This window comes from Corylus avellana, chromosome ca4 (assembly GCF_901000735.1).
Source record: "Corylus avellana chromosome ca4, CavTom2PMs-1.0".
NCBI lineage: Eukaryota > Viridiplantae > Streptophyta > Magnoliopsida > Fagales > Betulaceae > Corylus > Corylus avellana.
This window is the reverse complement of record NC_081544.1, coordinates 1,360,634-1,387,204: the sequence shown is the minus strand read 5'-3', so window position 1 is coordinate 1,387,204 and position 26,571 is coordinate 1,360,634. Positions and strand designations below refer to the sequence as shown.

Sequence of the window (26,571 nt, the reverse complement as noted above, 5' to 3'; positions counted from 1 at the left end):
CATTTTAGTTATCACGTCCAATTCTAATTTAGTTTTTAATATTTTGTGCATATCAAGGATTTAGAACTTACAAAAGAAAAAGGTCAAACACGAGATTTTGCCGCATCTTGGGAACTATCTTCCAATATTTTTAACATGTTGTGACCCTTGACTTTGTCCTTAGGAAATTTAAGAAAGGCAATTTGCTAGATGGAACAATCAGCAAGTGCAGAAATTCAAGAAGAGGCAAATGCTTTGATAATAAATGTGAATGGAAATTTTGAAAGTCAAAGGGAAGCAAACGGTCCAAGTGGAAATGAAAGTCAAAATGGAGAAGTTGCTAGAGGAGCCAACTTGCTAGACAGAGAGTTGGCAAATAACATTGAATTAATGCTAGAAAGCTCGGAGCCTCCCTTACCACCTGAATGTTGTATTTACAGGATTCCACCTGATCTTCGCAGGGTGAACGAAGAAGCCTATACTCCTGAGGTTGTATCAATAGGGCCTTTTCACCATGGAGATAAAAGATTGGAAACAATGGAAAAACTTAAAGTGAGATATTTCAAGAGATTTGTCCAAAAGGCTGCGCTAAACCTGGAGAAATTAGTAAGCACTATAAGAGATAGGGAAGGAGATGTTCGTCGCTGTTATGCAGAGACTATCCAACTTAGCAGTGACGATTGCGTGAAAATGATCCTGGTAGATGAGAGCTTCATTATTATGTTTTTTTTTGACACAAAAGCATGAAGAATGGAGGGGTGAGGACGACTTAATAGTATTTACAACAAGATTGATTGCTGGTATAAGAAAGGACATGCGGTTGCTTGAAAATCAACTTCCTTTCTTTGTTATTGAGGAATTATACAACTTTGCATTTGCGTCTCGCTCAAACTTCCCATCCTTCGCACAGCTCGCCTTTGGATTCCTAGCACGATTCAACAGTAGAACAATATCTCTCGATCCTGATTTGAAAATAAAGCACTTTGTTGATTTGTTAAGAACCTCTTTTCTACCCCAATCGATATCACAAAGACTACCACCAAGAAATCATGGCATAAAAGTTAAGCATTTGCACACTGCGAGCCAGTTGCAAGAGGCAGGGGTGGAGTTTATGGTGAGCTCAAGCAAATGCTTATTTGACTTAAAATTCAGAAATGGAGTGCTGGAAATACCATACATTAAACTAAACAATTATACCGAGTCTCTTTTTCGAAACCTCATGGCCTTGGAGCAATGTCACTATCCGCATGATGCTTATTTTACTGATTATATTCGTGTATTAGATTTGCTTATCAACACTACCAAAGATGTGGATTTATTTGTGCGAAAGAAGATCTTGGTTAATGGTTTAGGCGACACCAATGCAGTGATAAATTTGGTCAACAATCTCTGCAAACATATTTTTATTTCAGACACGAACTCTGATTATTGTTGCCTTTGTGAGGATTTGAATTCATTCTATGAGGATTCTTGGCATCATTGGCGGGCTATCTTGAGACGTGATTATTTTAGCAATCCTTGGAGAACTACTGCTACTGTAGCTGCTATTATCTTGCTGGTGCTCACTCTCACACAAACTATATGCTCTATCATCTCATTATTGTAGATCTAAAGTTTGTGTAATTCTAATGATATATTGTATTGTGAAAATGTTTTATCATTCGATTATTTTTATTGTATTAGGAGCTTCGAAAATTTATATGTGACCTAAGTACTAAACTTTTTGGTCTTGCACTCAATTATAATCTAGCACTTTTTATTTATATTGCAATACTAATATACTATATCTATATGCTCTATTTACAATATTCTTTATACTCTTTGTAATCATATTTTTGAATTATTCTAGCAATTGCTATTTTGTTCGTAAATCTTTTAGTTTGTTACATCTACTAGTTAGATATATACGTTTCAACTAAAGGAAAGAGAAAACCCTTCTATGGCTGGCTCTGCAATAGTGGTTAGGCCTTTGAGAAAAGAAGATTTGGAGACAGAAAAGTAGGTAGTAATAAAGGAGTATGTATGTACAAAAATAAAACATAAAAAGAAAGAAGCAACTTTTTTTTTAATTGTCATAACCCAATTTCTTGAAAAAAATCTAAATTAAATGGAGAAATATAAAGAAATAGTGGAAATAAAATAAAACACAAGGATTTTACGTACGTAGTTTGGTCCATGACCTATATCCATAGAATAGAGGCTAAAGGGCTAGATTTTACTTTTATTCTTAAATGAATTTACAATACAAAAAGTTCTATTTATAAAGCTGACAAATCATTTCCTAGCTCACCGCGCATCTAAGATCTTTGGACCTAATTAAGACATCATAAGTGAAAAAAATAAAATAATGTATACGATATAAAGGCATTTCCTAAATCTTTTCCAGAAACAAATATATCATTTCCTTTTTTCATTCTTTTTTTTTTTTCCCTTTCTCTAAGAAGCCTCAAAACTTAGTCTTCCACGTACCATATATGTCTTGGATTATAATTGAATATTGAATTTTGTGACAATTTGCTAGGAGTACTTATCGTTAAAATGAACGGAACAATTTCTAACGCACACGTACGTGGTGATAAAAAAGAGAGATTTTTTTTTTTTTTTTAATATAATAAAGAGAATTTTGATATCACTTTTTAAAGTATGAAAATATAAGTGCAAATGTGATGATAATAGAGGGACTAAATTAAGTATATTTTGGCCCAAACTTGTTTTTCTTTAGGGTTCAATACGTTTGATTTTTCTGTGATTTAACAACTTTACAAAAGACCACTTCAATTTTAATTTGTATTGTAGATGGTACTTCGCTTAAGCATAAAAATAGAGATGCATGGTTATTCTATGAATTTAATGGAAATTCATGTCAAACAAATTGTCACGTGGTCATATGCCTCATTAAAAATTAAAAATTATAGAAAACTAAAAAAATTATATATATATATAAAACATTAATTTAAAAATAAATAAAAATAAATAAAATAAAAAAAAAAAAAAGATGGGGTGACTTGACTTGACCCACTCCCATTTTGCCTAAGGAGCCACCCTCCATTGCAAGCTATTTGACTAGGGGTGGCTCTGCTACTTCCAAATAGTCCAATGGGGGTGGCTCAACCACCCTCTTTTGGCTAGGGGTTGGTTTCAGTTACACCCTCGTATGTTTGGCTAGAGTTTGGTTTCAACCACTTTCTTCGGCCAATTTTGAAGTGGTTGAACAACCTTCATGGTCATGGAGATTAGGGGTGTTTGGCCACCTCTATATGACCCAAAGAGTAGTTGAAAATTGGTTTCGATCACCTCTTTCGGCCAATTTCAAAGTGGTCAAATAACATTCATGGCCATTAGGGGTGGTCTCACCACCCTCAAGTCGCCAAAATATTATTATTATTATTATTATTATTATTATTATTATTTTTGTTTTTTTGCCCCATAAATGCTGTAAAAGTAGCCGAAACCACACCATCATCAAATAGAGATGGTACCTCGATTAAGCATAAAAATGAAGATAGTACTTCCGCCCATGAAAATATTGGAAATTCACATCAAATCAACTAGAAATTGCTACATGTTCATATTCTTTATTAAATATTATTATTATTATTATTTGAAGAAAAAAAAAAAAAAAAAAAAAAAGGGCCAAACCGCCCCAAGCATGCGCACCGGCCTTGACGGGTGGCTCCATAAATTACTATTTTATTTATTTGGTGGTCTTTCAATAGTCTGCAAAATGGTGGTCTTTCAGTAGTCTGCAAAATGGTGGTCTTTCAATAGCCCCAAGAATGCGCACAGCCCAAACTCGTTTTTCTTTATAACCCAGCCTCGATTGTTCATTTGTTTGAGAGGCACACAGCAGATCAACATTTCATTTGTAGGAGCTGAAGGCCCATGTGTCGCTTTTTAACTCGCCTACGTGTGTCGTACTCGCACAGCTAAGTTTCTTAAAGGTCAAAACCCGGCTTCCTCTTATTTTATTTTAGGGGAAACTACCTTTTGCCCCTATGGACTATAATGCCTTGGCACTTTCTTCCATGAAGTGCCAATTGCGCTACTTTGCCCTCATGAACTAACATTTTGTACCCAAAACCCCCTTCCCATGAACTGCAAAATGGTGGTCTTTCAATAGCCTTATGTTCAAAACCTCGTGGCCTTGGAGCAATGTCACTATTTTTCTAATACTTATTTTACGGATTATATGCGTGTATTTGATTTCCTTGTTGACACTGCCAAAGATGTGGATTTACTTGTGCGAAAGAGGATCCTAGTTAATTGGCTTGGTGACAGCAATGCAGTGGCAACTTTGTGCAATAATCTCTGCAAACATATTTTTATTTTAGACATGAACTCTGATTATAGTCATCTTTGTAAAGATTTGAATACATTCTACGAGCTAGGATTGTCGGCATAGATGGAAGGTTATCTTGAGACGTGATTATTTTAGCAATCCTTGGAGAACTACTGCTACCATAGCTGCTACTATCTAGCTAGTGGTCACCTTCACACAAACCGTATGCTCTATAATCTCATTATCATAGATCTGATTTTGATGCAAGATGAGAAAAGAATAACTTGGTCTTTTAGTTTTATTTAGAATACTATTTTTATTGAAGTTATTAGTATTTACTTTTATGTATTATTAAATTTTTAAGAGTTGAATTATTTTATAATTCAATAATGAGCTTCGTCCGAAGTCAATCAAATTAGGGTTAAGATTTTGTCAATGAGCCAACCCTTAATTAGGATATATATATATAGCATGTGGTGTGCCCGTTTAGCAACTCCCAAAGCCCATCACAGCCTAGAAAAGCCCGAGAAGGACCAGACGTCGACCTACAGATTTTGATAAAGTCCACTTGAATGCAACCATAGTTGTTGCAGAGTCATAGAGAGATAACTGTTTACTATAAACATTGTGTTAGATTGCTGTATTTTGATTTGTAATTTTGGATTTTATATTGCTGTAGCCGGCAATTTTCTGGCCGCATCTCCAGTCCCAGCCAGTGGCAACCATTCTTGGCCACCGTCGCAAAAAAAAAATAATAATTAAAAAAAGAAAAAGAAAAAAAGATTCCATCTAGAGTTTGAGAGGATGTTAAAATAGATGTTTGAATGTATTCAAATCTTATTTGATACTATTTCCACCTATTATACTTGTATTAATTCTCCTCACTTACCCAATTTTCTTATTTGTATTATCCTCATCTACTCCAATTCTCCTATAAATATAATTCTTCTGTATTGTAAAATCTCATTAAAGAAGAAGAGAAAGAAAAAAAAAATGTAGCATTTTAAGGCTTTAACCTGTGAGTGTAAACGTCATACAGCAAACCAAGTAATTCTTTTGTACTTCTATCTTCTTAAGACTTACAAAGATGCACCTCTATGTTCCTCCCTAATTAGCTTTCTTTCTTCAACGCGTTTAAGATCCTTTTCTCATCATTTTGACCCTAATTTCTAGGGCTTCCGATTTTGCAATTCAGCTTAATTTTATGTTTTAAAGATGGCTTCGTAATTAAGCACGTGCGTTATAGTCTTAAAAAGTCGTTCAAACAAGTGTACACACCCAACTAGCCTTCAGTCTCTATTTGACCTTTGATTGTAGGTACTCGTGGACTTGGGCTCGAGTGATCATCTGCATCAATAGTTGACACCGTTTGTGAGAACGACAATAAGTTACAGGACACATAACACACCCAACCATATATAGTACTTTTCCCAATAGTAATAGGACACCTAGCAAGAATCTGATAGCTAGAAGAAGAGAGAGAACCCTCGAATATATATAAGGGCAACTACAAATCGAAGGTAAACACAACACCATGAACCCTAATTTTTTCATTCTAAAGACCTCTCTTAAAGAAAAACAAATAAACGAAACATAACTGAATTAGGCATATAAGCACATCCAACTAGCCTTCAATATCCATTTAACCTTTGATTTTAAGTACTTAGAGATTTGGGTTCGAGTAGTAATCATCAGTATTAGCATCAGCATCAACATCAATAGTAGGTGTCGTCTGTGGGAACGACAAGAAGTTCAAGACAAAGATCACGTGTGAATGACAGCTCTAATACTCTATGAGTACGGGGAGAGAAGCGACAGAATCATTGTAAGCATCCGACTGGGACCATGTTGTTGGTGGCTTCATTGTTGCCGCCAAGCTTGACCTCCTCTCTCTTTAATGGTGGGTTGGGTCCGTGATTACATTTCCCAAAACGTTTCTGAAAATTTCGTTCAAATGCATCTTTTTAATTTCCTCGTTTTGTGGAATATTAGAAAATGGATTTTGAATATGTCGGTGTAAAGGGTCCTAAAATCAATCATTTTAAGCATGTATATGTGAGAGTTTAGGGGCTTTTGGCTGGTATTTTCCATAATCTTAATCTCCGAATTAAATTCATTGAGCAGGAAATAGGGATGGTGGTGGGGTTTAGTGGCTTTATGAAAATTCTTAAAGTGGTTTCGCATGTACAAGAGTGAGAGTTTAATTCTTGAAATGAGAATCCTCAAGTCTATTAGCATTAGCCGTATTAAGTCTTATTGATATTCTGATAGGACTGAATCAAATTATGTAATTTAGTTGGACTTGAATGAACGCTTGTTGTTTCCACTCTAGACCTTTCGTGTGAGTCTCTCAACAAGTAGGTATTATTATAATCACGCCCAACTATAATAGCTACCGTTGATATTTTTTGTCTGCCTTTTTTAATTTTTATTTTATTTTAAAAAGCTACGTTTTCCTCCAAATGGGAGGTCTTGTCCACATGCATGGTATTCTCTCTTTTGTTTTTTTCGGTCCACATCACATGGTATTCTCGGACTACCTTTTGTTCTTTACCGCTTTCTGTGTTCTTTTCCTCTCTTTTTTTTTTGTCTTTTTTGTTGTTTCCCGCCTTCTCTTTTTTCTCTTCTTCTTTTCTTTTTTTGTTGTCGGTGATATTTTAAGATAATTGGAATTCTGCAAATATATCCCTCACAATTTGCCGTTTATAGATGAAATTTTCTGATTTAGACCCCAAAAAATCATGTTTTAATACATGAATTTTCCAACAAAAATAAATAAAATTAAACTTCACAAAAGATACCATCATTTTTTTTTAAGAAGTGAAAATGGCATGAAACTTAAAGCCACTACTAGAAAGAATTTAGTTTTCATTTCCCTCCTTAAATTGAAAATTATCTTATAATATATTTTCTATTATGAGATGTCCTACAATGTATGCCACATTTGACAGGCCGTCAGATATGAAAACTTATACAAAATTAGTTAATGTGATTTGCATTCTTATAAAATTAGTATGCGATTTGAATTATAGCATAAGTCCATGTGCTTTTCCTTTTGTATAAAAATAGTCTTTACGTTAGCATTTCTAAAAGGACTTAATGGCACATGGCAATTTGTACATATTATCACTAATAATACGTCGACACCTTTATTCTCTAAATCATTCCATATCACACGTGGCTGACAACGACTTTGAGAAATCTGCGTCAGATAGTCATGTATCATGCATGATTTGCAAAAAGATATAGTTGAAAAAATGATAATGTAACATGCCTTTATTAAACTGATATAAGTCTAATATATACATGTTAATTTAATAGACTAAATTAAAAAGAATTCTTTCAATTTAATTTAAAGAAAAACTTTGTACTTAAAAAAATGTGAAATAAAAAACCTTGCAATTTTCTCAAAAGTACAAGAATTGATATAAATAATAATATTAACCACTAATACCTTGAACACATTGGAGTAAGTTTGGATGTAAAGCAATTTGTTTCTTCATTATTTTAATAAGAAGGGGAAGGAAATTCGAATTAGTGACCTTCGTTTCATTAGGCGTGATCCTAACCAATTAATCTACCTCTTATAGACAAAACGACTTATACTATCAACTTATCATATACCCTTAAGAATTAAATGATTCAAATTTTATCGTATCAGCTTATACCGTATAAAATAGGAATAAATATCATAAGCATTGTTGAGGGAATAAATGTTGAATATTTAATATCATAAAAAAATTCGAAAGAATCCAAAATTTTAGTTCCAAGTGGTTGCAAAAGTTAATGATTGGAGATGAATGTGTGTGAAAATAAATTTGCCACGTCGAATATTAGCTTTGCATTTATTGTCTTGATAAGAAACCCACGTGGTACCACGTACATGGTATCATGTTGTAGGACATGACATGCTGGCTATGATAAGTCTTTTAGACAACGAGTTATGAGAAAGCATCACATTTGATTTTTTATGATATGGCATGCTGGCTATCATCATAAGTTCTGTTTTTTTATTTTAAAAATTAAAATTAAAAAAAAAAAATTGATAATTCATAAAAAATAAAAAATAAAAAATAAAAAAATTCTGTTTGTATTGGGCCTAGTGGCTGTAAAGACAAATGAGTTCAGACTCAAAGCATGGAAAGCATGGTAGCTTTTTAAGGTTGAAGAAATGATGAGCCTGAAATGATTAGTTGGGATAAATTTTTTTACAAATTGTTAATACTTGTGGGTATATAATTGGTGAAATTTAATTTTTTTCTTTTGAATGGTTGACTAACTCTAATTACAAATTTACAGAGGCTTTACCTTCTCAATAGAAGTACTCTTATCTTTTCCCATCTCCCATTTTTTGGTAGCAGTATTCGGTGTCTTTTCTGTCATCTCCTCCGATCTCTATTTTTGCGAGTTTGCTTTAGATTTAGTTTATAGATCTAGATCTAAATCTAGTTTCTTCAAACTTAGATATGATTGTCTTCATCAGCCAAGGCGTGTTTTCTTGAGGATGTCTACGATGTTGTACTCCTCGACTGCTGCTTGTAGGAATTTTTTTTTGTTTTTTGATTTTTTATTATTTTTGTCCTGGCTTTCGAGTCAAGGATGGAATTATCTCCTGACCTTAGGGCCGAGGAGAAGTAGATCGCTGTTGAGGTTTATCTCTCACGGCCAGATTTTTAATTTTTTTAGTTTTTTTTGTTGATTTGGTTTTTGTTTTTTTGTATTTAGGCTACCCATGTCCTAGATCTAATCTGATCGGAGCAGATCTATTCCTTAACTGTAATTGTAGATGGGTTAGCGGAAGATTTAAGTCATAGATATGTACTTGATTGTAAGATTTTTATGATTGTATCTATGACTTTGTAACCTCATAGCATTTTGCTATGATTTTTCAGAGCTTTATGCTCTGTGTTATAAGAGCTTATACTCTTGATATTTCATCAATGAAATTTACAGATTTTGTTAAAAAAAAAATTGCAAATTTTCACATGTTAATAAATTATAAAAAATATTATAAGTATAATATTACTCATTTCAATATGGTCACGTCGATCTTCTTGCGGGCTCCCTCGATGAGCATAAGTGGTTTTTTTTTTTTTTTTAAGGTAAAGCTTTTAGACTTTAATAAAATAATGAAGAAACAAATTGCTTAGCGTCCAAACTTACTTCAATGTGTCCAAGGTATAAGTGGTTAATATTATTTATATCAAATCTTCTACTTTTGAGAAAATGCAAGGTTTTCTAGTTATCACTTTTTTTTTTTTTAAGTATAAAGTTTTTTTTCCAAATTAAGTTGAAAGAATTTATTCAATTTAGTCTATTAAATTAACTTATGTTCAAAATGAATATGTTTAACATTTTTCATATAAATCCTTCATTATATCATCAATTTTTCTTAGGATAAACTTAAGACCTCCCCTTAAAATACAAGTGGCCTAGATTGGATAATCGAAGGTTTTTTTTTTTTTTTGATTATTAATTGCTGTTATTGTGCCAACAATGATGAATAATACGAAATCGAATAAAGAGGGAGTAAGAGAAAATCAAGACACAAATTTACATGGTTTGGTAATGTGCTTACGTCTACAGATCGAAGAGTGCGACTATATTTAACTATTAATGACTTAGGATTAAAATATTTATAGGAAAACTCTAATTGTACGGACGTATTTTGGAAAACCCCAAACTACTCCGTACACGCTCTGCTCCGACTACTCGGCCAACCATATTAGTATTTCAGTATTACTCTATGTCTTAGAGAATATGTTCACTTATTCCAACATTGATTGATTGATTACTCACATTTTCATTTTCATGATCATTTTCTAGCAATATATGTAAAAGCTCTTCGACATTTCTATTCAACAGCATCATTTTTTAGGGCCTATGTTGAGAAAGGTTGAGGGTGTTAAACTACCAATTGTCTCAAATGCTTAAGCTGATAAGAAAATATAAATTTAATCACTTAATTATATTACTCTCTTTTAATAAATAAGACCCAACACATAGAATATTTAATTTAAATGGGAGGTGAATTGACGGAGTCAAGGTTCGATCCCAAGACTTTTGGCTCTAATATCATGTTAAATTACAAGTTGTCTCAAATGCTGAAGCTGATAGAAAAAGGTAAATTTAATCACTTAATCATATTGCTTTAACTGAGAGAAACTTATGGTTACAATAAATGGCCCAGAATGTCTAGTGGACGCATCTTAATCGTAATCCTTTCGTTTAACAGATTGATCCAAAAATTAGTTGAAAGTTGAAACAATCACATCAACATAACAAGTAGTGATTTAACAAATTAATCCAAAATTTAGTTGAAAGTTGAAACTGTTACATTAATATTATAAGATAACTGTAAGATATGAATGCAAAATGTTACAACAAAACCCCCCATTAATCCAAAATTTAGTTGAAAGTTGAAACTGTAACATTAATATTATAAGATAACTGTAAGATATGAATGCAAAATGTTACAACAAACCCCCCATTAATCCAAAATTTAGTTGAAAGTTGAAACTGTTACATCAATATTATAAGATTTTGTTACAACAAAACCCCCTACCCCCAACCACTCCAAAAAAAAAAAAAAAAAATCTTAAATGTCCGGCCTTCATCCAATCTATTACACTTATGATATCCATGCAATAGTCTTTCTCTGGCATTTTTTTTTTTTTTTTTTTTTACTATTAGACATATCCATGCAATAATTATATTTAAGAAATTCTCCAAAACAACGTCGTTTTAGTGTTTAATACCAAAATAACGTTGTTTTGGATTAGGTATAGATTATGTTTACATTGTTTTTCAAAGTAATGTGAAGCTAATATACTTTCAAAACATTAGGACTTAAAAAAAAATTAAAACAAACCCAAAACACTAAAACCGGTTCAAAATTATTCTCAAAATCATTTAAAATAAGTCTTAATAGAAACCCCCAAAAGAAAAGAAAAAAAATATATAAAGTCAGAAATAAGCACAAAAGTCTATACCTAATATGTGGATAGTGTATAACAACTACAATAATTACGTCAATGCAATTAGTAAACACATAATTCATACGAAGATACGAGCATCTAAAAGAGATCGAGGTTTTTATTTTATGAATACGTACGACTGAAAATATTACACAAATAATTGCATTCGGAATACGTTAGCCCTACCTACAACAACCAGTGAGAGAAAATAAATAAATAAATAAGTAGCAAATACTTTCAAATGTCAAAGAGAAAGTGATTAGTCTAGCAAAGTGAGGTACATACGGAAAGAAATAAATAGGAATAATACTTACACGAAATGTGAAACACGATACATTAATCCATCTTACCAACTACAAATTAAGTTGAGTACAAGTAATCAATAATATTGCAAACCAACCCAGAGGAGAGAGAAGAGAGGAAAGGACAGGAGAGACATTCTTCAAAGAAATGTGGCCCATAATAAATATTTTGACCAAATCCCCACGTGTTTCTTGTTTTAGTAAATAATTTGACGTGGTGCACATGCTTCTATCAATTAACAAAGCTCTTGCTGACTGTGTGGACAGTAAGCCAGCTGTCAATGATATGAAATCCTTCTTATCCTTTTAAAAAAAAAAAAGAATTATAAGAGAGAATCCTCCCCACTTTTTAAGAATGAAAAAGTTGGTGATCCTAAAATTAAAAATATGGTAGAGTTCTTAATAATAGATTCAAAATAAATAAAAATAGTGCAAAAATAATTTCAATAATTAAGAAATGGGTTAAACAAGTAACCTAAATCTCTCAATGGACCGCACAAAGCGATTAAAGAAGAAGAAAAAAAAAAATTCAGATCAAAACAAATCTATACGAACCTAAAGCCAGAAATGTTGATGTATACATTGCAGAGATTGCAGGCACAGGGAAGATAAGATCACCACCCATACTTGAATAAAGAATCCAATAATATACCAATTAAACGAAGGTAATGTCAAATATAAATATAAATGGTCCTACGCTCAATTAATTTGTTTTTGTATTATCTCTCAACTACTTTAAGATATATTATATATATTCATACTCTCACTCTCACACTTTAAATATAGGTTATTTGATTTGTATTATTAAATTTTTAGATTTAAAAATAATTTTCACGGCTACATTAAGAATATGCACTTTGAATGTGTGTGAACAAAAGTGAGTAATATTTTTCTTATACTTTTTGCCTCCTTCAGAAGAATTTTCCTCACTTTGACTGGGTAGGGCTAGATTATTTATTTATTTATTTTCATTTTTCTGTTGGTGTCCTTTTATTTTTCTTATTTTCATTTTTTGCTTTCTGTCTGTCACTCTCACACATACAAATTGTACAGCATAGTTTCTGCTTTATAAAAACCTCATGATAGCCTCACTTGGTATATTATACAAACACCACTCTCAGGCATTGAAAGTTCTAGAGTGACACAATATTGCAGAGAGAGAGAGAGAGAGATGGGAAATATTGGAGAAGTGGGGGAGATTGAGAGCTTTTCTTCTTTTGGTTCATCTTCATCATCTTCAACAACAATGCCTCTACTGTCTTTGAATCATGTCTCATATGTCTGCAAGTCTGTGAGCAGGTCTGTGAGGTTCTATGAGGAGGTCTTGGGATTTGTTATGATCAAACGCCCTTCCTCCTTCAACTTTGAAGGAGCTTGGTATGCCCTGCCCTCTCTTTTCATCTCGCACCTGCTTTTTTTGTTCTCTTTTCTTTCTTTTCTGGGTTTTAATTGCTTTCTCAAAAAGAAAACTTTTGTGTGTGTTTGTTTATGCTTGCAACCCAGAGGCCAGATCTACTTGTTGGCTGAGTTGTGATGGTCACAAATCATCTACTTCAGGCTTTATCGTCACAAATCATAAATTATCGATTATCTCAAAAGTTTAAGACGATAGTAATTATTTAATTTGATCATTTAATCGATATTTGTAAACTTTGAACTCATAAATGATATTGTGAGTCTAACTCATCTTATAAAACTGGTTCAATAAGAAAGGGTTGTCAACTCCTTATAAACATGTTCAAAAGCTTGTTCACATGCAATTAGAAATTATTTCTTAACAAAAATCATTTCTCTCAAAAGTATAAACTAATAAAAAATAAAGGAAAAGTTTACAGACTCCTTAATTCAAACTACCACATACTAGATAATGTTCTTTTAAACTTTTAATTGCCACAATGTCTTCTAAATTATCAAAAATTGACAATGTTCCTGTAATGATGAAAATACCTTTAATAAAATAAAAATAAAAAACAAAAACAAGTTATTTTAAAAAGTGTGTAAATTTTTTTTTAAAAAAAAAAAATCGTTTTTCAAAGAAATTAATTATTATTTTTTTTTATTGAAGTATTTTTTTCTTAATGAAAAGAATTTAAGGTTATTTTTGTCGTTTTGTTAGTATTTGGGAATACTGTTAATTTTTTGGTAGTTTAAGAGGCATTGTCAATTAGATGGTAGTTTGAAAGTATATATAGACTTTTTCAAAAAATATATATATATAAAATTTATATCCTAAAAATAAATGTGTACCATGCTTTGTCTTGGAAATTTTTAGAAACATGATTATGTCAGCATGTGCTTCTACATCTTTTAAAAAAAGAAACAGAAAAGGTGATTTTACCTGGTTATGTTGTCCTTTCCTCAGCTTCAAATTACTTTTGAGACTTTTATCATATGATTCCCATGATCTACTGTTTTTCTTATTACTATAATGAATAACTATTTGTGCTTCACTTTTTGTTTTTGACATATTCACCTCACATGCCATCAAATCAGTCAGTGTTTGCGCATGCTGATTTATTTGTGTATTTCTTTCTTTTTTTTTTTTTTTTTATTAGTGCAAGCTTTTAAGACAATAATTTAATCTAACATAAGACTAAAATAAATTTTTTGAAATGGAGACAAAAAAAACTGTCATTATCTATCACCTTTCACTTAAATTAAATATTTTCAATATTAAATTTCTCCAATATTAAATTTCAATTGTCAAGAAAATGTGTGAGCTCAGACGTCTTAGAATATTAATTAATGAGTAATATTATTTTTTAACACCTATTTTACAAGGAAGTTCTCATTTCGGCCACTTAAAACACGATAGGTTAACTGGTGTGAAAAGTGACATCATTCCTCTTAATTAAAAAACTAAATCAACTATTTCCTATAAGCTTCAATTTTTGAATTTAATAATATTATTATTATTATTATTTTGGGTCTTTGTCAAGTTTGGTAGCCACTTGGTTGAGCTACTTGCTTTCTTTTCAGCCAGGTCAACCCCATAACTAAAAGGTTTTTTTTTTTTTTTTTTTCCTTTTCTTTAGGTTGTTCAAGTATGGTATTGGCATACATTTGCTTGAGGCAGAGAATCTCCCAACAAAGAAGGGTGCAATAAATCCAAAAGACAACCACATTTCATTCCAATGCTCAGACATGAAGCTCATTATGCAGAAACTAGAGGAGATGAATATAGAGTATGTTACAGCAGTGGTGGAAGAAGGTGGAATTACAGTTGACCAGCTCTTCTTCCATGACCCAGATGGATACATGATTGAAATATGCAATTGCCAAAATCTCCCTGTTCTTCCACTTTCATCATGCCCTCTCAAGCTGCCTAAAACTACTACTAAGAGCAGCATGTCCTTCCCATATTATGGTAGGTTTGATCTGCCATTTACCTTTTATTTATTTGTTTTTATGTTTTTGCTAAGAATTACATGCTAATTAATGTCTAAATGTTAATGCAGGTAAGGGAGGTAGAGAGGTGCAATGCTCTGGACAAGCTGAGGCATTGATGATGGAGAACTTGGTGGTGGACATGATGAACATTTCATTTTAAAAGATTTCTTAGGAGTGATTGATGCAATTTTCCTTTAATTTTTTTTCATGAAATTGTTGGTGTATATGTTGTGTAAAGAAAGCGTTAAAGCTTTGTAGTGTGAGGAAAAGTGAAGAGACAGTCTAGCTCTTGGTGGTGGGAGTTTTTGTAAGCTTTGTTGTGGTAATGTTGCATTTTAGTGCTATAAATTGATTGATTGTCTACTTTAATGTCAATAATCTCTTTGCTAGTGATGGTTATTTATGCTTGTGTTTGCTCGCAATTTCATAAGCTAAACGTACGTGTTTAACCAACAAAATTAATGAAAGTGTCCTGTTTGAGAATGTGTTTGAAAAAATTGCCAGTTCTTTTTTCTATGTATGCACTAAGAAAGGAAAAAGAGAGAGAGATTCGAACTAGTATCTTCGTTTCATGAGGCGTAATTTTCAGTCGATTGAACTATCTTTTGATAGGGGAAAAAAAATCAGTTTCAATAATACGAGGATGTATGCTTTAAAAAACGTACGGTTTTAAAGGCAAAATTGTAATTTTATCAAAATGGATAACTATTTTAAAAAAAAACTACATTTTTATTTTCTATGTTTTGAAATTGTTATTTTTACAAACCATGCGTACTGAAATCACTAAACAAATTAGAAATTCCATAATAATATCCAACCATTCAATTGTCATTTGCCTAATGTTAAAGTAATTATTAAATAATTAAATTTACTTCTTTTTTATCAACGTGTTAAATCATCACTTGTCCTAAAAGTTTAAGCTTATAAGAATAAGTAAATTTAATTACTTAAATCACCAATTTTCCCATAAGCTTAAGCTTTTAAGACAAGTAATGATTTAGCATGATATCAGAACCAAAGATCTCGAATTCAAACATTAACTCCGTCAATTTACTCTTATTTAAATTAAATATTCCACGTGTTAAGTTTCACCGATTAAAAGGAGTTTGAGCCCACACGTAAGGAAATGTGTTAAAGTAATGATTAAGTAATTAAATTTATTTCTTCCTATAAGCTTAACATTTTGGAATAAATGGTGATTTAAGACCTAAAAATCTGCTGGGAATCGCATTGTAATTTACTACATTTGAAAATGAATATATTACATCGAACATACAAAATCACTGTTAGGATTCAACTAAACAGTTACATTCTTCTATTGCCTTCTCCAGGTCAAAATGACTTGATCATACGCAAAAATGGTGTTGTTCCATCCATTCCATCAAAGATCTACTCACTTTATGACACAATTTTTCGTACAATTATACGACATATTTGCGAGTCACTGTAAACCTTTCACCCTGTCCTCAACAGCCAATGTGCATCTTCCAATCCAATTAAGTTACAAGAAGCTTGTGTTCTAGGCAAAACTTTCCCTTAGGGAATTAGAAATCAATCAATCTCTTTGAAGACCTCACCACCTTCGTTTCAGAAAATAACTAGCAGCTTTCTTAACCCTAAGAATTCACAGTTTCTCAATCATTAGTGTTAAGATATTATATTATTGGGGTTGAGAGGGCCGGGGCGAGGTGGGTTAGCACAGGCATTGGTAGAAACAGCTGCTCTTTTATGCATTTCATTCACCCGATGAAATGACAACGAAAACATCATTAAGGGACCATTTTCTTCGTTTGGACTTCGGTGAAGGGTTAATTATGGCACGCTCTGCATTTGCAACGCGATACCCAATGACAATTTCCTGCCTTTGACGACCCCGAATCATTATATCATAAAAGCAGAGTTCCTCCTGGTCAAATAAATAGAATTCTGCAGGCTTGATGCACATCTCATTACCCTGCAATAGAAACAAGTCAAACACACAAAATTCTAATTTTCTAGATTTTAACTTCAATAGGTTATGATCAGTAAGAGCATGATCAGGAGCTCAATTAAAAGGTTTGACAAGTTGAGCATCGGTGACTCCACTGCATGACTGAATTTGATGTGAAAAGAGCAAACAAAGCTACATTCAACTAAGATCTTATTATCTTTGTGGAACAAATAGTAATGGAAACAGTTCATCTGTTGGGCAATATGGAATCAAACTCATTGTCTTATTTCGTTCCTTCTACTACAAATAGAATGTTAAAATATTAACTGGGTCATAATGGATGCCCTCTTCCTAGGTTGTATTGTATTGCCACTTCTATCCTCTCTAGAAAGGTAAAATTATTTTTCAGATAAGAACGCCTTTGTAGACTAATGGATCAGTTACTATTATCAAAGACATTATTATGTTCCTTAAAAAAAAAAAAAAAAAAAATTCCAGGGATGGGATAGGAAAGAGTACCTCCTCTGCAAACAGCTCCTCAAGAACACGGTTTATTTGTTTGTCTTCAGCCACTGATGCTAGTGCCATACTGATCAGTTCATTTGATAGCACATAGTCACTGATTCTGGATACTGATACCAGGTTTCTAGTCCTAGAATCCAGGATTTCACTAATTATTATTGATCTGTCTGAAGCTCGCTCTATTTCACTGATCCAAGAGCTATGAGAGAACGCAGATAACCGTAAAGAAGGTGACTTTGTATCTTTGAATGGCAGACGCTTTGACTGCAGTCCATTAAATAACATGCAGCCTTTATCAGTAGTCAGAAGTGACAAAATCCAAATGAACTTAGGGTTTGATACGCTTATAAAAGTTGTGGTTGTGCTATAAACACAAGTGAGAATGACAAACTTAAGACATGTTAACGCTAAAACGAAGTTCAGCAATTTTAGCTACCTGTATATCTCGGATAAGGAGAAGGGTGGCAAGAGATCTTGAGTCAGAATGAACAATTGAGTCTTCCAGTGATTCGTCTGCAAGAATTAGTATCTGTCCGTATAAAGTTAGTATTTTAAAACAAATTAAACACAATAAAATTCCAAAAATACTTAAAAAAAAGCTTGGAAAAGAAAAGAAGGAAAAAAAAACATATTTATTGGAAATTAACTACCATGCTACTTGAAATGTTGTAAGTAGCTTGTATAAGTTAGGATGTAAGAAGGTCAGTCGCATAGAGGCAACCAGTTTTAATTTCAGCATAAGTTTTTTGTGGTGATTAGCATGTTTGAAGGAAGATTGGTTTTCCATGGAGTTTCAGAACAGATTCTAACATATGACACCAAAATTCCAGGTTCATGCATTTTGCAGCTTATAACCATAATATGCAAAATGATAAGCGGCCACATATTTCATTTGGATAGTGCCATGAGAGAAGATTATAACCACTGTTCACTTGATTGGCAGGATGCAGGTTATGAGTCAATGGTGATCTAGAAATTCCTTTGCTTTCCCAAGAACTAATGAAATCCTTGTAACTTTGTATGTATAAGTACAAAACTTAGCATATTTTAGACTCAAATCTAGAGCTTTAGTGGTAATAAAATCAAAGTATAGGCTTACTTAAAATATTTGGATATTGAAAAGATTCCTTCAGAACTAGATCTACCCATAAATCTTACATGATTTTCTGTAGAAGTCCGTTTAGATCACTTGGAAAACTCTTATAAATCTTCAATCCAAAATGACACAAGGAAAACCTCAAACGGTAGTTCTGTTTTCAGAGACATATACTTTCTACATTTAAGAATTCATTTATTTTTTCCACCCTAATTGCAGAACAATTTTGTTCACCCAATTGTTTTCAACAATCAATTCAGTCAACTAACCGATAGGCCTAGGAAGCCTCTATGTTCTTTTAACCATCATCAAGACTCACCAAATTTACATTAATATCTAAGAAGCCTTCTTTGACAAGCCTCCATATATTAGAATCCTAGTGTTGTTTCCGCTCCCATTGATATCTATCAATCTCATGCATCAGTGTAGCCATAAAACTCTTACCATAAGCCTCACCTGCATATCATGATCTTTGCCCTTCCAAAATCCAACTTTACAAATCAAACACTTGCGATCCAGCCCTAGCACTTTTTATATTCTTTCAAGTTGGTATGCTAACACATGCACGCAACGCGCACACACACACAAAGAGAGAGAGAGAGAGAGAGAACAAAGAAGAATATAAGACTTACAGAATCAAAAGTCTCTAGAGGAAGACTTTCTAAATGCCGTCGAATGACAGCATTTCCCTCACGGTGGACGAGTTTTATGTTCTCTAATCTAGATATTTCAAGTCCACCATCGGTAAGCTTCTTCTCTCTCTCTTTCTCTGGAACCTCATTAAACATCCACAGTTCTGAACCTGGAGCCAGAAATGCCTCTAGAACCTGAAAAATGGCAGTGCAGACCTTAGATCAAGTTGGAGCTCCATTTAAAGGATTATGTAGAGATTCCAGTTCCATATATCTTAATTTCCCGCGTTCTTCTTTTTCTTTAACATTTAACTTGTAAGTTATCTCTGCTTTTGTATGTTAGTTATAAACACCTTGGACTTCTTATACATCATATGCTCACCATGCAGGATTTTAAGGTGACATTAATGGGGGGTGGGGGGGAGAGATTTAAGTATGTATGACCAAATTACCATAATCATATCATCAATGTCTCGACGCCAGCCACAAAACAATATCTTCTCGGGAAATTTTGGAGGGTCAGGAACTTTTTGAAAAAGACCACAACGTACCTGTAGAATGGACAGAGCATAAATGAGAAAAGGAAAGACAACTGAAAAACTATTTCTTCAGCAAACCATCAAACACAATTGGAATAAGATATTTAAGGGAAAATATGATAAAAATCTCACTCATGGTTCCTGCAAAAATAAATAAATATTGTTGATAGGAAATTTCAACTGAGAAATTTTTCCCCATTCCACAAAAGAAAGTAACGACGAAGTATGTTCCATTTAACCATCTGGTTATCAGTGAACCAATATCTGTCAATGTGTAAATATACATGCCAATAGGTAAATCACAACATGGAAAAGATCAACCTCTTTACATCAGTTAATATCCTTATGGTATATAGATAAATCAGCAAAAGATAATACTACATAACGTGTAAATGGTGGGCATCTATGCTTTTGAGTTTTTGATTGAATGCAATAGAAACCCAAACAAAGGGGTGGTCTGCCCTCACCCCAAAACCCTCTCCACTCCCAGGTTAGATCCTAGACGTAAAACTCAGGAAGAAAGGCTAGTGATCATTGGTTCTTTTCAATTTCTCAACTGACCATGATGAAATTATCAAACTCATGTAAGAAATAAGTCAGAAATACAGTTTTTGTAACTTTCCCAGCTGCAGAATTTTTAATTTGACAAAAAAAAAACACACACACAATTTGACGCTACACGGATTTAGACAAGAGAATAAAAATGAAAAATAACCTCTGGAATGGGGCCTGGAGCATATGTGTCATCATCTTCAGCTATAACAAGGACTTCATCCCCATCTGTCAAAACATATTTATCATCAGGATTTAAGATTATCTTTCCACCATCAGCAGCCACCTTAATTCCACAGGGAATGGCGTCAGGAAATGATATAAGCACATCTTCAAAACAAAGACCATCCAATTGAGGCCACCTTTTGATATAAAACTCAGCATTCTCAAACCCCAATATATCCTCCCATATCTGCCAAAAGAAGGGAAAATTAAAAATGAAGATTAAATATCTGTAGTTTCAGTTTATAAAATTAAAGTGACAGTACAGGTGGCTTAAAATTGCAGAAGAGAGGCTGTATAATCCAAAGGCTTTATGACATGTAAGACAAAGATTGAGTAGATGGATATAATTAGAAAGAGAAATAGTAAAACATAATCTCCCTTTTCTAGTTTATTTAACTGAGGTTCTCAAAAAAAACCTCCAAGTCAATATCTTTTCTCATTTTCTTATTATTTTTATGTATAAACAACTTGCTTGAGGGTTTAATATGATTACTTTGCATAACTTCATTATTATTTCTTCACATTTTGTTAGGCTTAAACAACATATGGTTTAAACTGAATACAGAAAATTATAAATTTGATGTATATAGAACCTTGTGCCTTGTCTGAGGCTACAACCTAGTTTAGAAAATAGAATGATGCTACACATACAAGAATAATTTACATGGCCAAGCCCAACAAGAAATCCAAAAGTGCATACGTCTACGCACAAGTAGCTTTCAACTCAAAGTAGGTCCTATATAGGGAGCGGTTTTTAGTGAATTTTGAGGTTTTGGATGTACTGGATATTAGGATTTCGAGCGTCTCTCACCACCATTGTACTTCATCTTTTGTTAATCAAATTTCTTCCTATTTGTCTCCACTATGGTCATATGCATTTGTGCTAAGCCACATAAATATTGCATCTCCGATGTGATTGATTTATTTTGCTTTTTCTTGTCTACTTTTTTCTGTCTAAAATCTTAACTTGTCATAACAGTAACAGAGTAATCAAGTACAAATTCTTATAAATATGGCTCCCCCTATGTATTTTAACCAAAAGATCATCAAGTGCCCACAACACAAAGCATATAGTGCGGGATTGCAGGGAACTATGGGAAGGCAGCATCTTAAAAGGATAAGCAGCTCATTTCTTGAATATAAAAATATCATAAACACTAGCCCTAATTACGAAGTGAACATGCAATGTCAAACTTATTATAACTTGGAAGTATTAGTGGAGCTCACTAAACACTATTTCTCACACAACAAAAAAGTGGTTTAATACGAAAAAAAAAAGTGCATTAAAAAGACACAGACCCTCCGGCATCCGCCCCCAAAAAACAAATCAAATGAGGGGGTTGGCACAGTCAGGACTTCAACAAACCTTAAATCTGTAAGAGAAATGTAACCAGAACTCATTAAGTAACCTGTGCAAGGCCAGGTTGCAGAGCGCATTGTATCATCAAGCGTCCAATCACATCATGAGCAACTACTGTTTCAATAAGTTCCCCTCCAACTAACTTCACCAGGGGCTCATTGTCAAGGTCACTCATCTCCACAACAACATGACCCCTCAAACCCTCTTTCACTCCAGTGAGACTGAGCACAACCCTCAAAGCACGTGCATCACTCTGGTAACAAATATATTGACATAAGAGCTGTTTCACAAGAAACAATATAAACCACAGAGAAGCATAAGGACATTGAGAATTGGAAGTAACCTGATCGGCATTTTCATCTGAAGCTAACACAATGATTGCACGAGCCTTTGAAACTGAGACCTGTGAATTGGGTTTTATAAAAAAGAAATAGAAAGAAAAAAAATATATCCTGAATGACAACTATAGTATTAAATAAAACAATATGAGAGAGAGAGAGAGAGAGAGAGAGAGAGAGAGAGAGAGAGCAACCACAGGAAAATAGAAGAAGAAGAAGAAGAAGAAGAGAAAGGAAGCATAGATACCAAAAAGTACCTTCTTTAAGTTGTACAGTAAGAGCAACCACATTTGGGGGGAGGAAGTAGAAAAAGGAAGCATGGATACCAAAAAGTACCTTCTTTAAGTCGGCCAGTATAAGAGGACTGCCACTTCTGCATATAATAGATGTCCCCATCAAGTCAAATTCTAGCTTTGCTATATCCATCTCCATTTCCTCCTTGTCTCGTTCTGCAAGTACAACAATGACTCCACCACCGATGCTCTTGTTTGCTATTGCAAGCTGCTTCAAGAGTGAACCCTATAGCCAACACATCATTAGTTAACTTTCATTTGTTTTCTCAAAATGAATTTGACACTTTTGACCTGAAGAATTTTCAGTTAACCTAATTCATCAAATCAAATAATGATCAGGTTTAGAGAAGCCAGGAACAGAAAGGGCTAACACCTTATGGGTTCCGGTTTTCACTTTCAAATAGGTACATCTATCAGGTTCACTTTGCACGTTCAGGAAGCAGATAGATGTACCATTAATGGCACCCTGTCTACATCTGAAACCAATTTTTGGACAAAAACTTAACTATTCATATCAACTAATTCTCCTTTTTCAACTGATCTCAACAACCATAATAGCATACAATTCCAGGGACAACTAAGTTCATGCTTTCAACAACTACTCCAGTGATGAAAAAAGTGCACTGATAAATTGTATAACTGACCATTAATGACATCCCAAAAGTTTTATAACTGACCACTAAGTTCATGCTTTCAACAACTACTCCAGTGATGAAAAAAGTGCACTGATAAATTGTATAACTGACCATTAATGACATCCCAAAAGTTTTATAACAGCTTGCCAAAAGCAAGAATTACATATCACTTGAAGATTACCAGTTTGTCACTCCATCCAAGAATAAGTATGTGATTGCTTTCAATGACTTCACTCTTCCCTTTCCGCAGTGAATCCACCTTCTCTGAGATAGCATCAGAAACTAGCCCCAGCATCATTGCAAATATCAGCATGCCCCCTGAAGTTATAGAGACAGAAACAATCCTTGGCCCAGTGCCAACCCTGTCAGCATGATTCCCTGAGTCAGCCACGAAAGTCCAGGAAAGCCAAAGAGCTTCAGCAAAACTACTCTCACTCTCACTGACCGCATACAATGCCAATCCACCAAATCCTATAAGAAATCCAGTGGCAAAGAGGAGTGCAAGCAGCTTTGCATAAGGGTATACAGAGAAACAGACATCCACCATGTATGCAATTCTCTTCTTCAAGGGAACCTCCTCCTTGTTAATCTTTGTCCTCTTCGAAGGACTTTTGATTTGGGGAAGATGATCAAGATATTTGTACAGCAGAAATGGCATAACAAGTGTGACCACCACGGTATACAACGCAACAGTTCTACTGTCAGCTTTACCAAAATAAGATATTGGATTAATATCTTCAAATGGTAAATCCCTGATGCTGCCATTACAACCATCTTTGTGACCGCAAAGTCTACAGAGATTACTATTCTGTTCCTGCAAGTGAGCATACCAAATTATTAAAAAACTTGTATAAAACTTGATATAAAAAAATCAAAGGGAACATTCAACTTTTGTCTAATAAAACACAGATACCTGAAGTTTTGCCACTCTGTTCTGCAGATAAACTGCATAAGATACAGATAATATAAAAGAGAAACTGAGCTGCAACAGAAATTTGGAACAAAATTATTAAAACCCCAATAACAAAAGAAATTGAAAAGCAACTCATCAGCGGTATCCACTCACTAAGAAACTCAAAACAAGAATAGGAAAAACAAAGTTTAAAATAAAAATAGAAATTCGAACTTAATATGTTAGCAATTGTTTCTTTCTCTCAATGTGAGTCCTCATTTTCCTAGGTATTTTTCCCCGGTAAAAATAGAGCTTTTCTCAATGAGTTAATATTGTATTCTATTATTATTTTCCCTAATAAGAGAGAAAGCATCGTTCATGCTATCCCGTGGATGTAAGTAATCTTGTCAACCACGGTAAATTCTGTGTCTTTATTCTTGATCTTTTTCATGTCATTATTTTTCTTATGCATGTGCTGTAAATTATAACATAACAAGAAATTGATATTATACATGGGTAGATTCGTTCAATTACCACACATCATTGTTTTTTAACTTAATTTTGTTCCTTTCTTTCTCGATAACCAAATTACAAAACCTCAGTGCCAGTTTTTCAATGATAAAATTCCCATGTAAAACGGAAAATAATAATAATAATAATTTAATTTTCTCCATTGGGCAACCAAAACGAAAAACACCATGACATTCAATCTTTTTTTTTTTTGTCATCCTCTCTACTTCCTCTACTTTATCATTAGAAGATTAAAAAACTCAACTTTCTTATATTTTCATCCACTTTCTCAGTAACCAAACAGAAACTACATCTAATTTGACATCCAGTACTTATTATCACCCTCTCTATTCTTCTACTTCCTCAGAAACCAACCAGAATCTAAGCTATAATAAAAAAGCATACAAGCTATTAGCTAAGCTGACTAGTTAACCAACTAAATAACTAACTCAGTCGAAGACTCATAGCATTCAAAAACTCAACTTTCTGCTCTTTTCATCCACTTTCTCAGCTAACAAACAGAAACTTCAGCTAAACAAATGGACCTAAATAAAAAACTTACCAAATATAGGCTCAACAACAGCTTAAATTCCCGAGATCTCCCTACACCGAGTGGACTCACCAAACTCGTCGAAGCCAGCGAAACTTGACGTCTCGGCTCCACCAGCGGCTTCTTAGAATCCGAATGTCTATTATTATTCTCGTTTTTATCAGTTTTACCCACAGGAGCTGTAATACGGTTCGTTCTATCCGGCAACTTCACGTCGACCGAACGGCCACGGCGGCTCGAATCCGACGGCTCGGGCTTGCGAGGCTTGGCTTTGACCGGGACCGCTCTGTCTCTAGTGGGATAGGCGCCGAGGATGGGAGGGTAGATGTAGTCGCGGTCGTTGGCGTTATTGGGGTGGTGCCAGGAGGGATCTTCTCCGCCGGGGACGGAGACGCGGAGGCCGGACGTCCGTGGAGGGGCGTGGGAGTTGGGGAGCGTAGTGATGCGGCGGACGGCCGGGAAGAGTGGGCCTGGAAAGTGCGGCGTGTGCCCCGGGTGCTCCGCGATCGTTTTGGACTTCTTGAGCAGCCGCCTCTCTGATTTGTTCGGGTTCGGTTCCGGATCCAGCTCCGGGTTCGGAGTCGAATCTTCATTGGTTTCAGTCATTCTCAAAGACAGAGAGAGAGAGAGGAGTTGTTTGCTAGCTTCTGGTGGAACAGGTTCACTCGGAGCTCTGAGATTCTCAGTGTGAGACAGAGAGAGGATTGTATGCGTAATCCGTGGAAAGCAATGTGCAAGTTAGTGCGGTTGTGATGTGGGTGAATCTGGGCCGTGAGGGGGTGGGTCCGGTGATGACGTAAACGGTGGTGAGGGTGAAAAGGGATTTTGTCCGTTGCTTTTCAAATTTTCAGTTTTCAGTTTTTATAGTTCTTTCTCTTTCAGTTTATTGAGTTTCCCGTACCAATAATTGGAATATGTGGGAAGCCGAAAAATGGTGGATTTGGATCCCCACACTTTCACACTCTACTCCAAAGTGTAGGGCCGGAGAAATTGTAGGAGATTTGGGAGGGGCCCATTTGGTTTATATGCGGTGAAAAAATTACAGTACAATTTTTTTAACGGTTAAAACTTAATTTTAAGCTGTTAATGAGAAAGAAAGAAAGTAATTAACTCAAAACGCGACAACAAGTAGGAGAGAAGAGGGGAGGGGTGGCTTGCACCATGGCAGTAGCCGGTCAATGGGGTTGTTGAACCACCTCCTTTGGTCACTGGGATGGTTCAGCTATTCCCAAGATTGATGGTACGAGCCACCTTTCTCTTCTTTTTTCTATATGTTACCATATTTTATGCTATTCATTCTAAATAAATTGCCCAAATTAAACATATTACACCTATCTAGAATATTGCTCGAGATCTCAATCTAGTTGTTCGCTAATTTTAAAGCTGACATTTCACGGGCTGTAAGCTAAAAAATAGTATATTCATATATATTCGTTATTTATGCTTAGTGATTTCTAGTAATGTCTATCGTGGTGGAGTGCTCATCAGTTTCTTGTCACGCGTTTAGTGGGATTGAGCTAGACTATGGTTCGATGGCGTTTGAAAGAATATTCTTCAAGTAAAAAATGTC

General features: G+C 34.1%; 2 protein-coding genes and 1 pseudogene across 2 annotated transcripts; 2 read left to right on the top strand and 1 right to left on the bottom strand.

Annotated features, from left to right (window-relative positions):
* The first annotated feature begins 243 nt into the window (after positions 1–243).
* Positions 244–1,723, top strand: LOC132177190 (UPF0481 protein At3g47200-like; annotated as a pseudogene).
* A 10,900-nt stretch (positions 1,724–12,623) lies between these two features.
* LOC132179201 (glyoxylase I 4-like) lies at positions 12,624–15,302 on the top strand. The gene is made up of 3 exons (XM_059591869.1): positions 12,624–12,914; positions 14,573–14,904; positions 14,996–15,302. Exons 1-3 carry the CDS (start codon positions 12,709–12,711, stop codon positions 15,085–15,087), a joined length of 630 nt encoding a protein of 209 aa, XP_059447852.1. The 5' UTR covers positions 12,624–12,708; the 3' UTR covers positions 15,088–15,302.
* An 849-nt stretch (positions 15,303–16,151) lies between these two features.
* On the bottom strand, positions 16,152–25,697 carry LOC132178848 (ion channel DMI1). Its single transcript, XM_059591416.1, has 12 exons — positions 25,014–25,697; positions 23,963–24,031; positions 23,231–23,863; positions 22,458–22,640; positions 22,127–22,186; positions 21,833–22,036; positions 20,362–20,610; positions 19,560–19,658; positions 19,108–19,302; positions 17,816–17,908; positions 17,377–17,643; positions 16,152–16,881 (listed from the first exon to the last, which is right to left on the bottom strand). The coding sequence occupies exons 1-12, from the start codon at positions 25,605–25,607 to the stop codon at positions 16,663–16,665; spliced, it is 2,865 nt and encodes a 954-aa protein (XP_059447399.1). The 5' UTR covers positions 25,608–25,697; the 3' UTR covers positions 16,152–16,662.
* Positions 25,698–26,571: the final 874 nt, after the last annotated feature.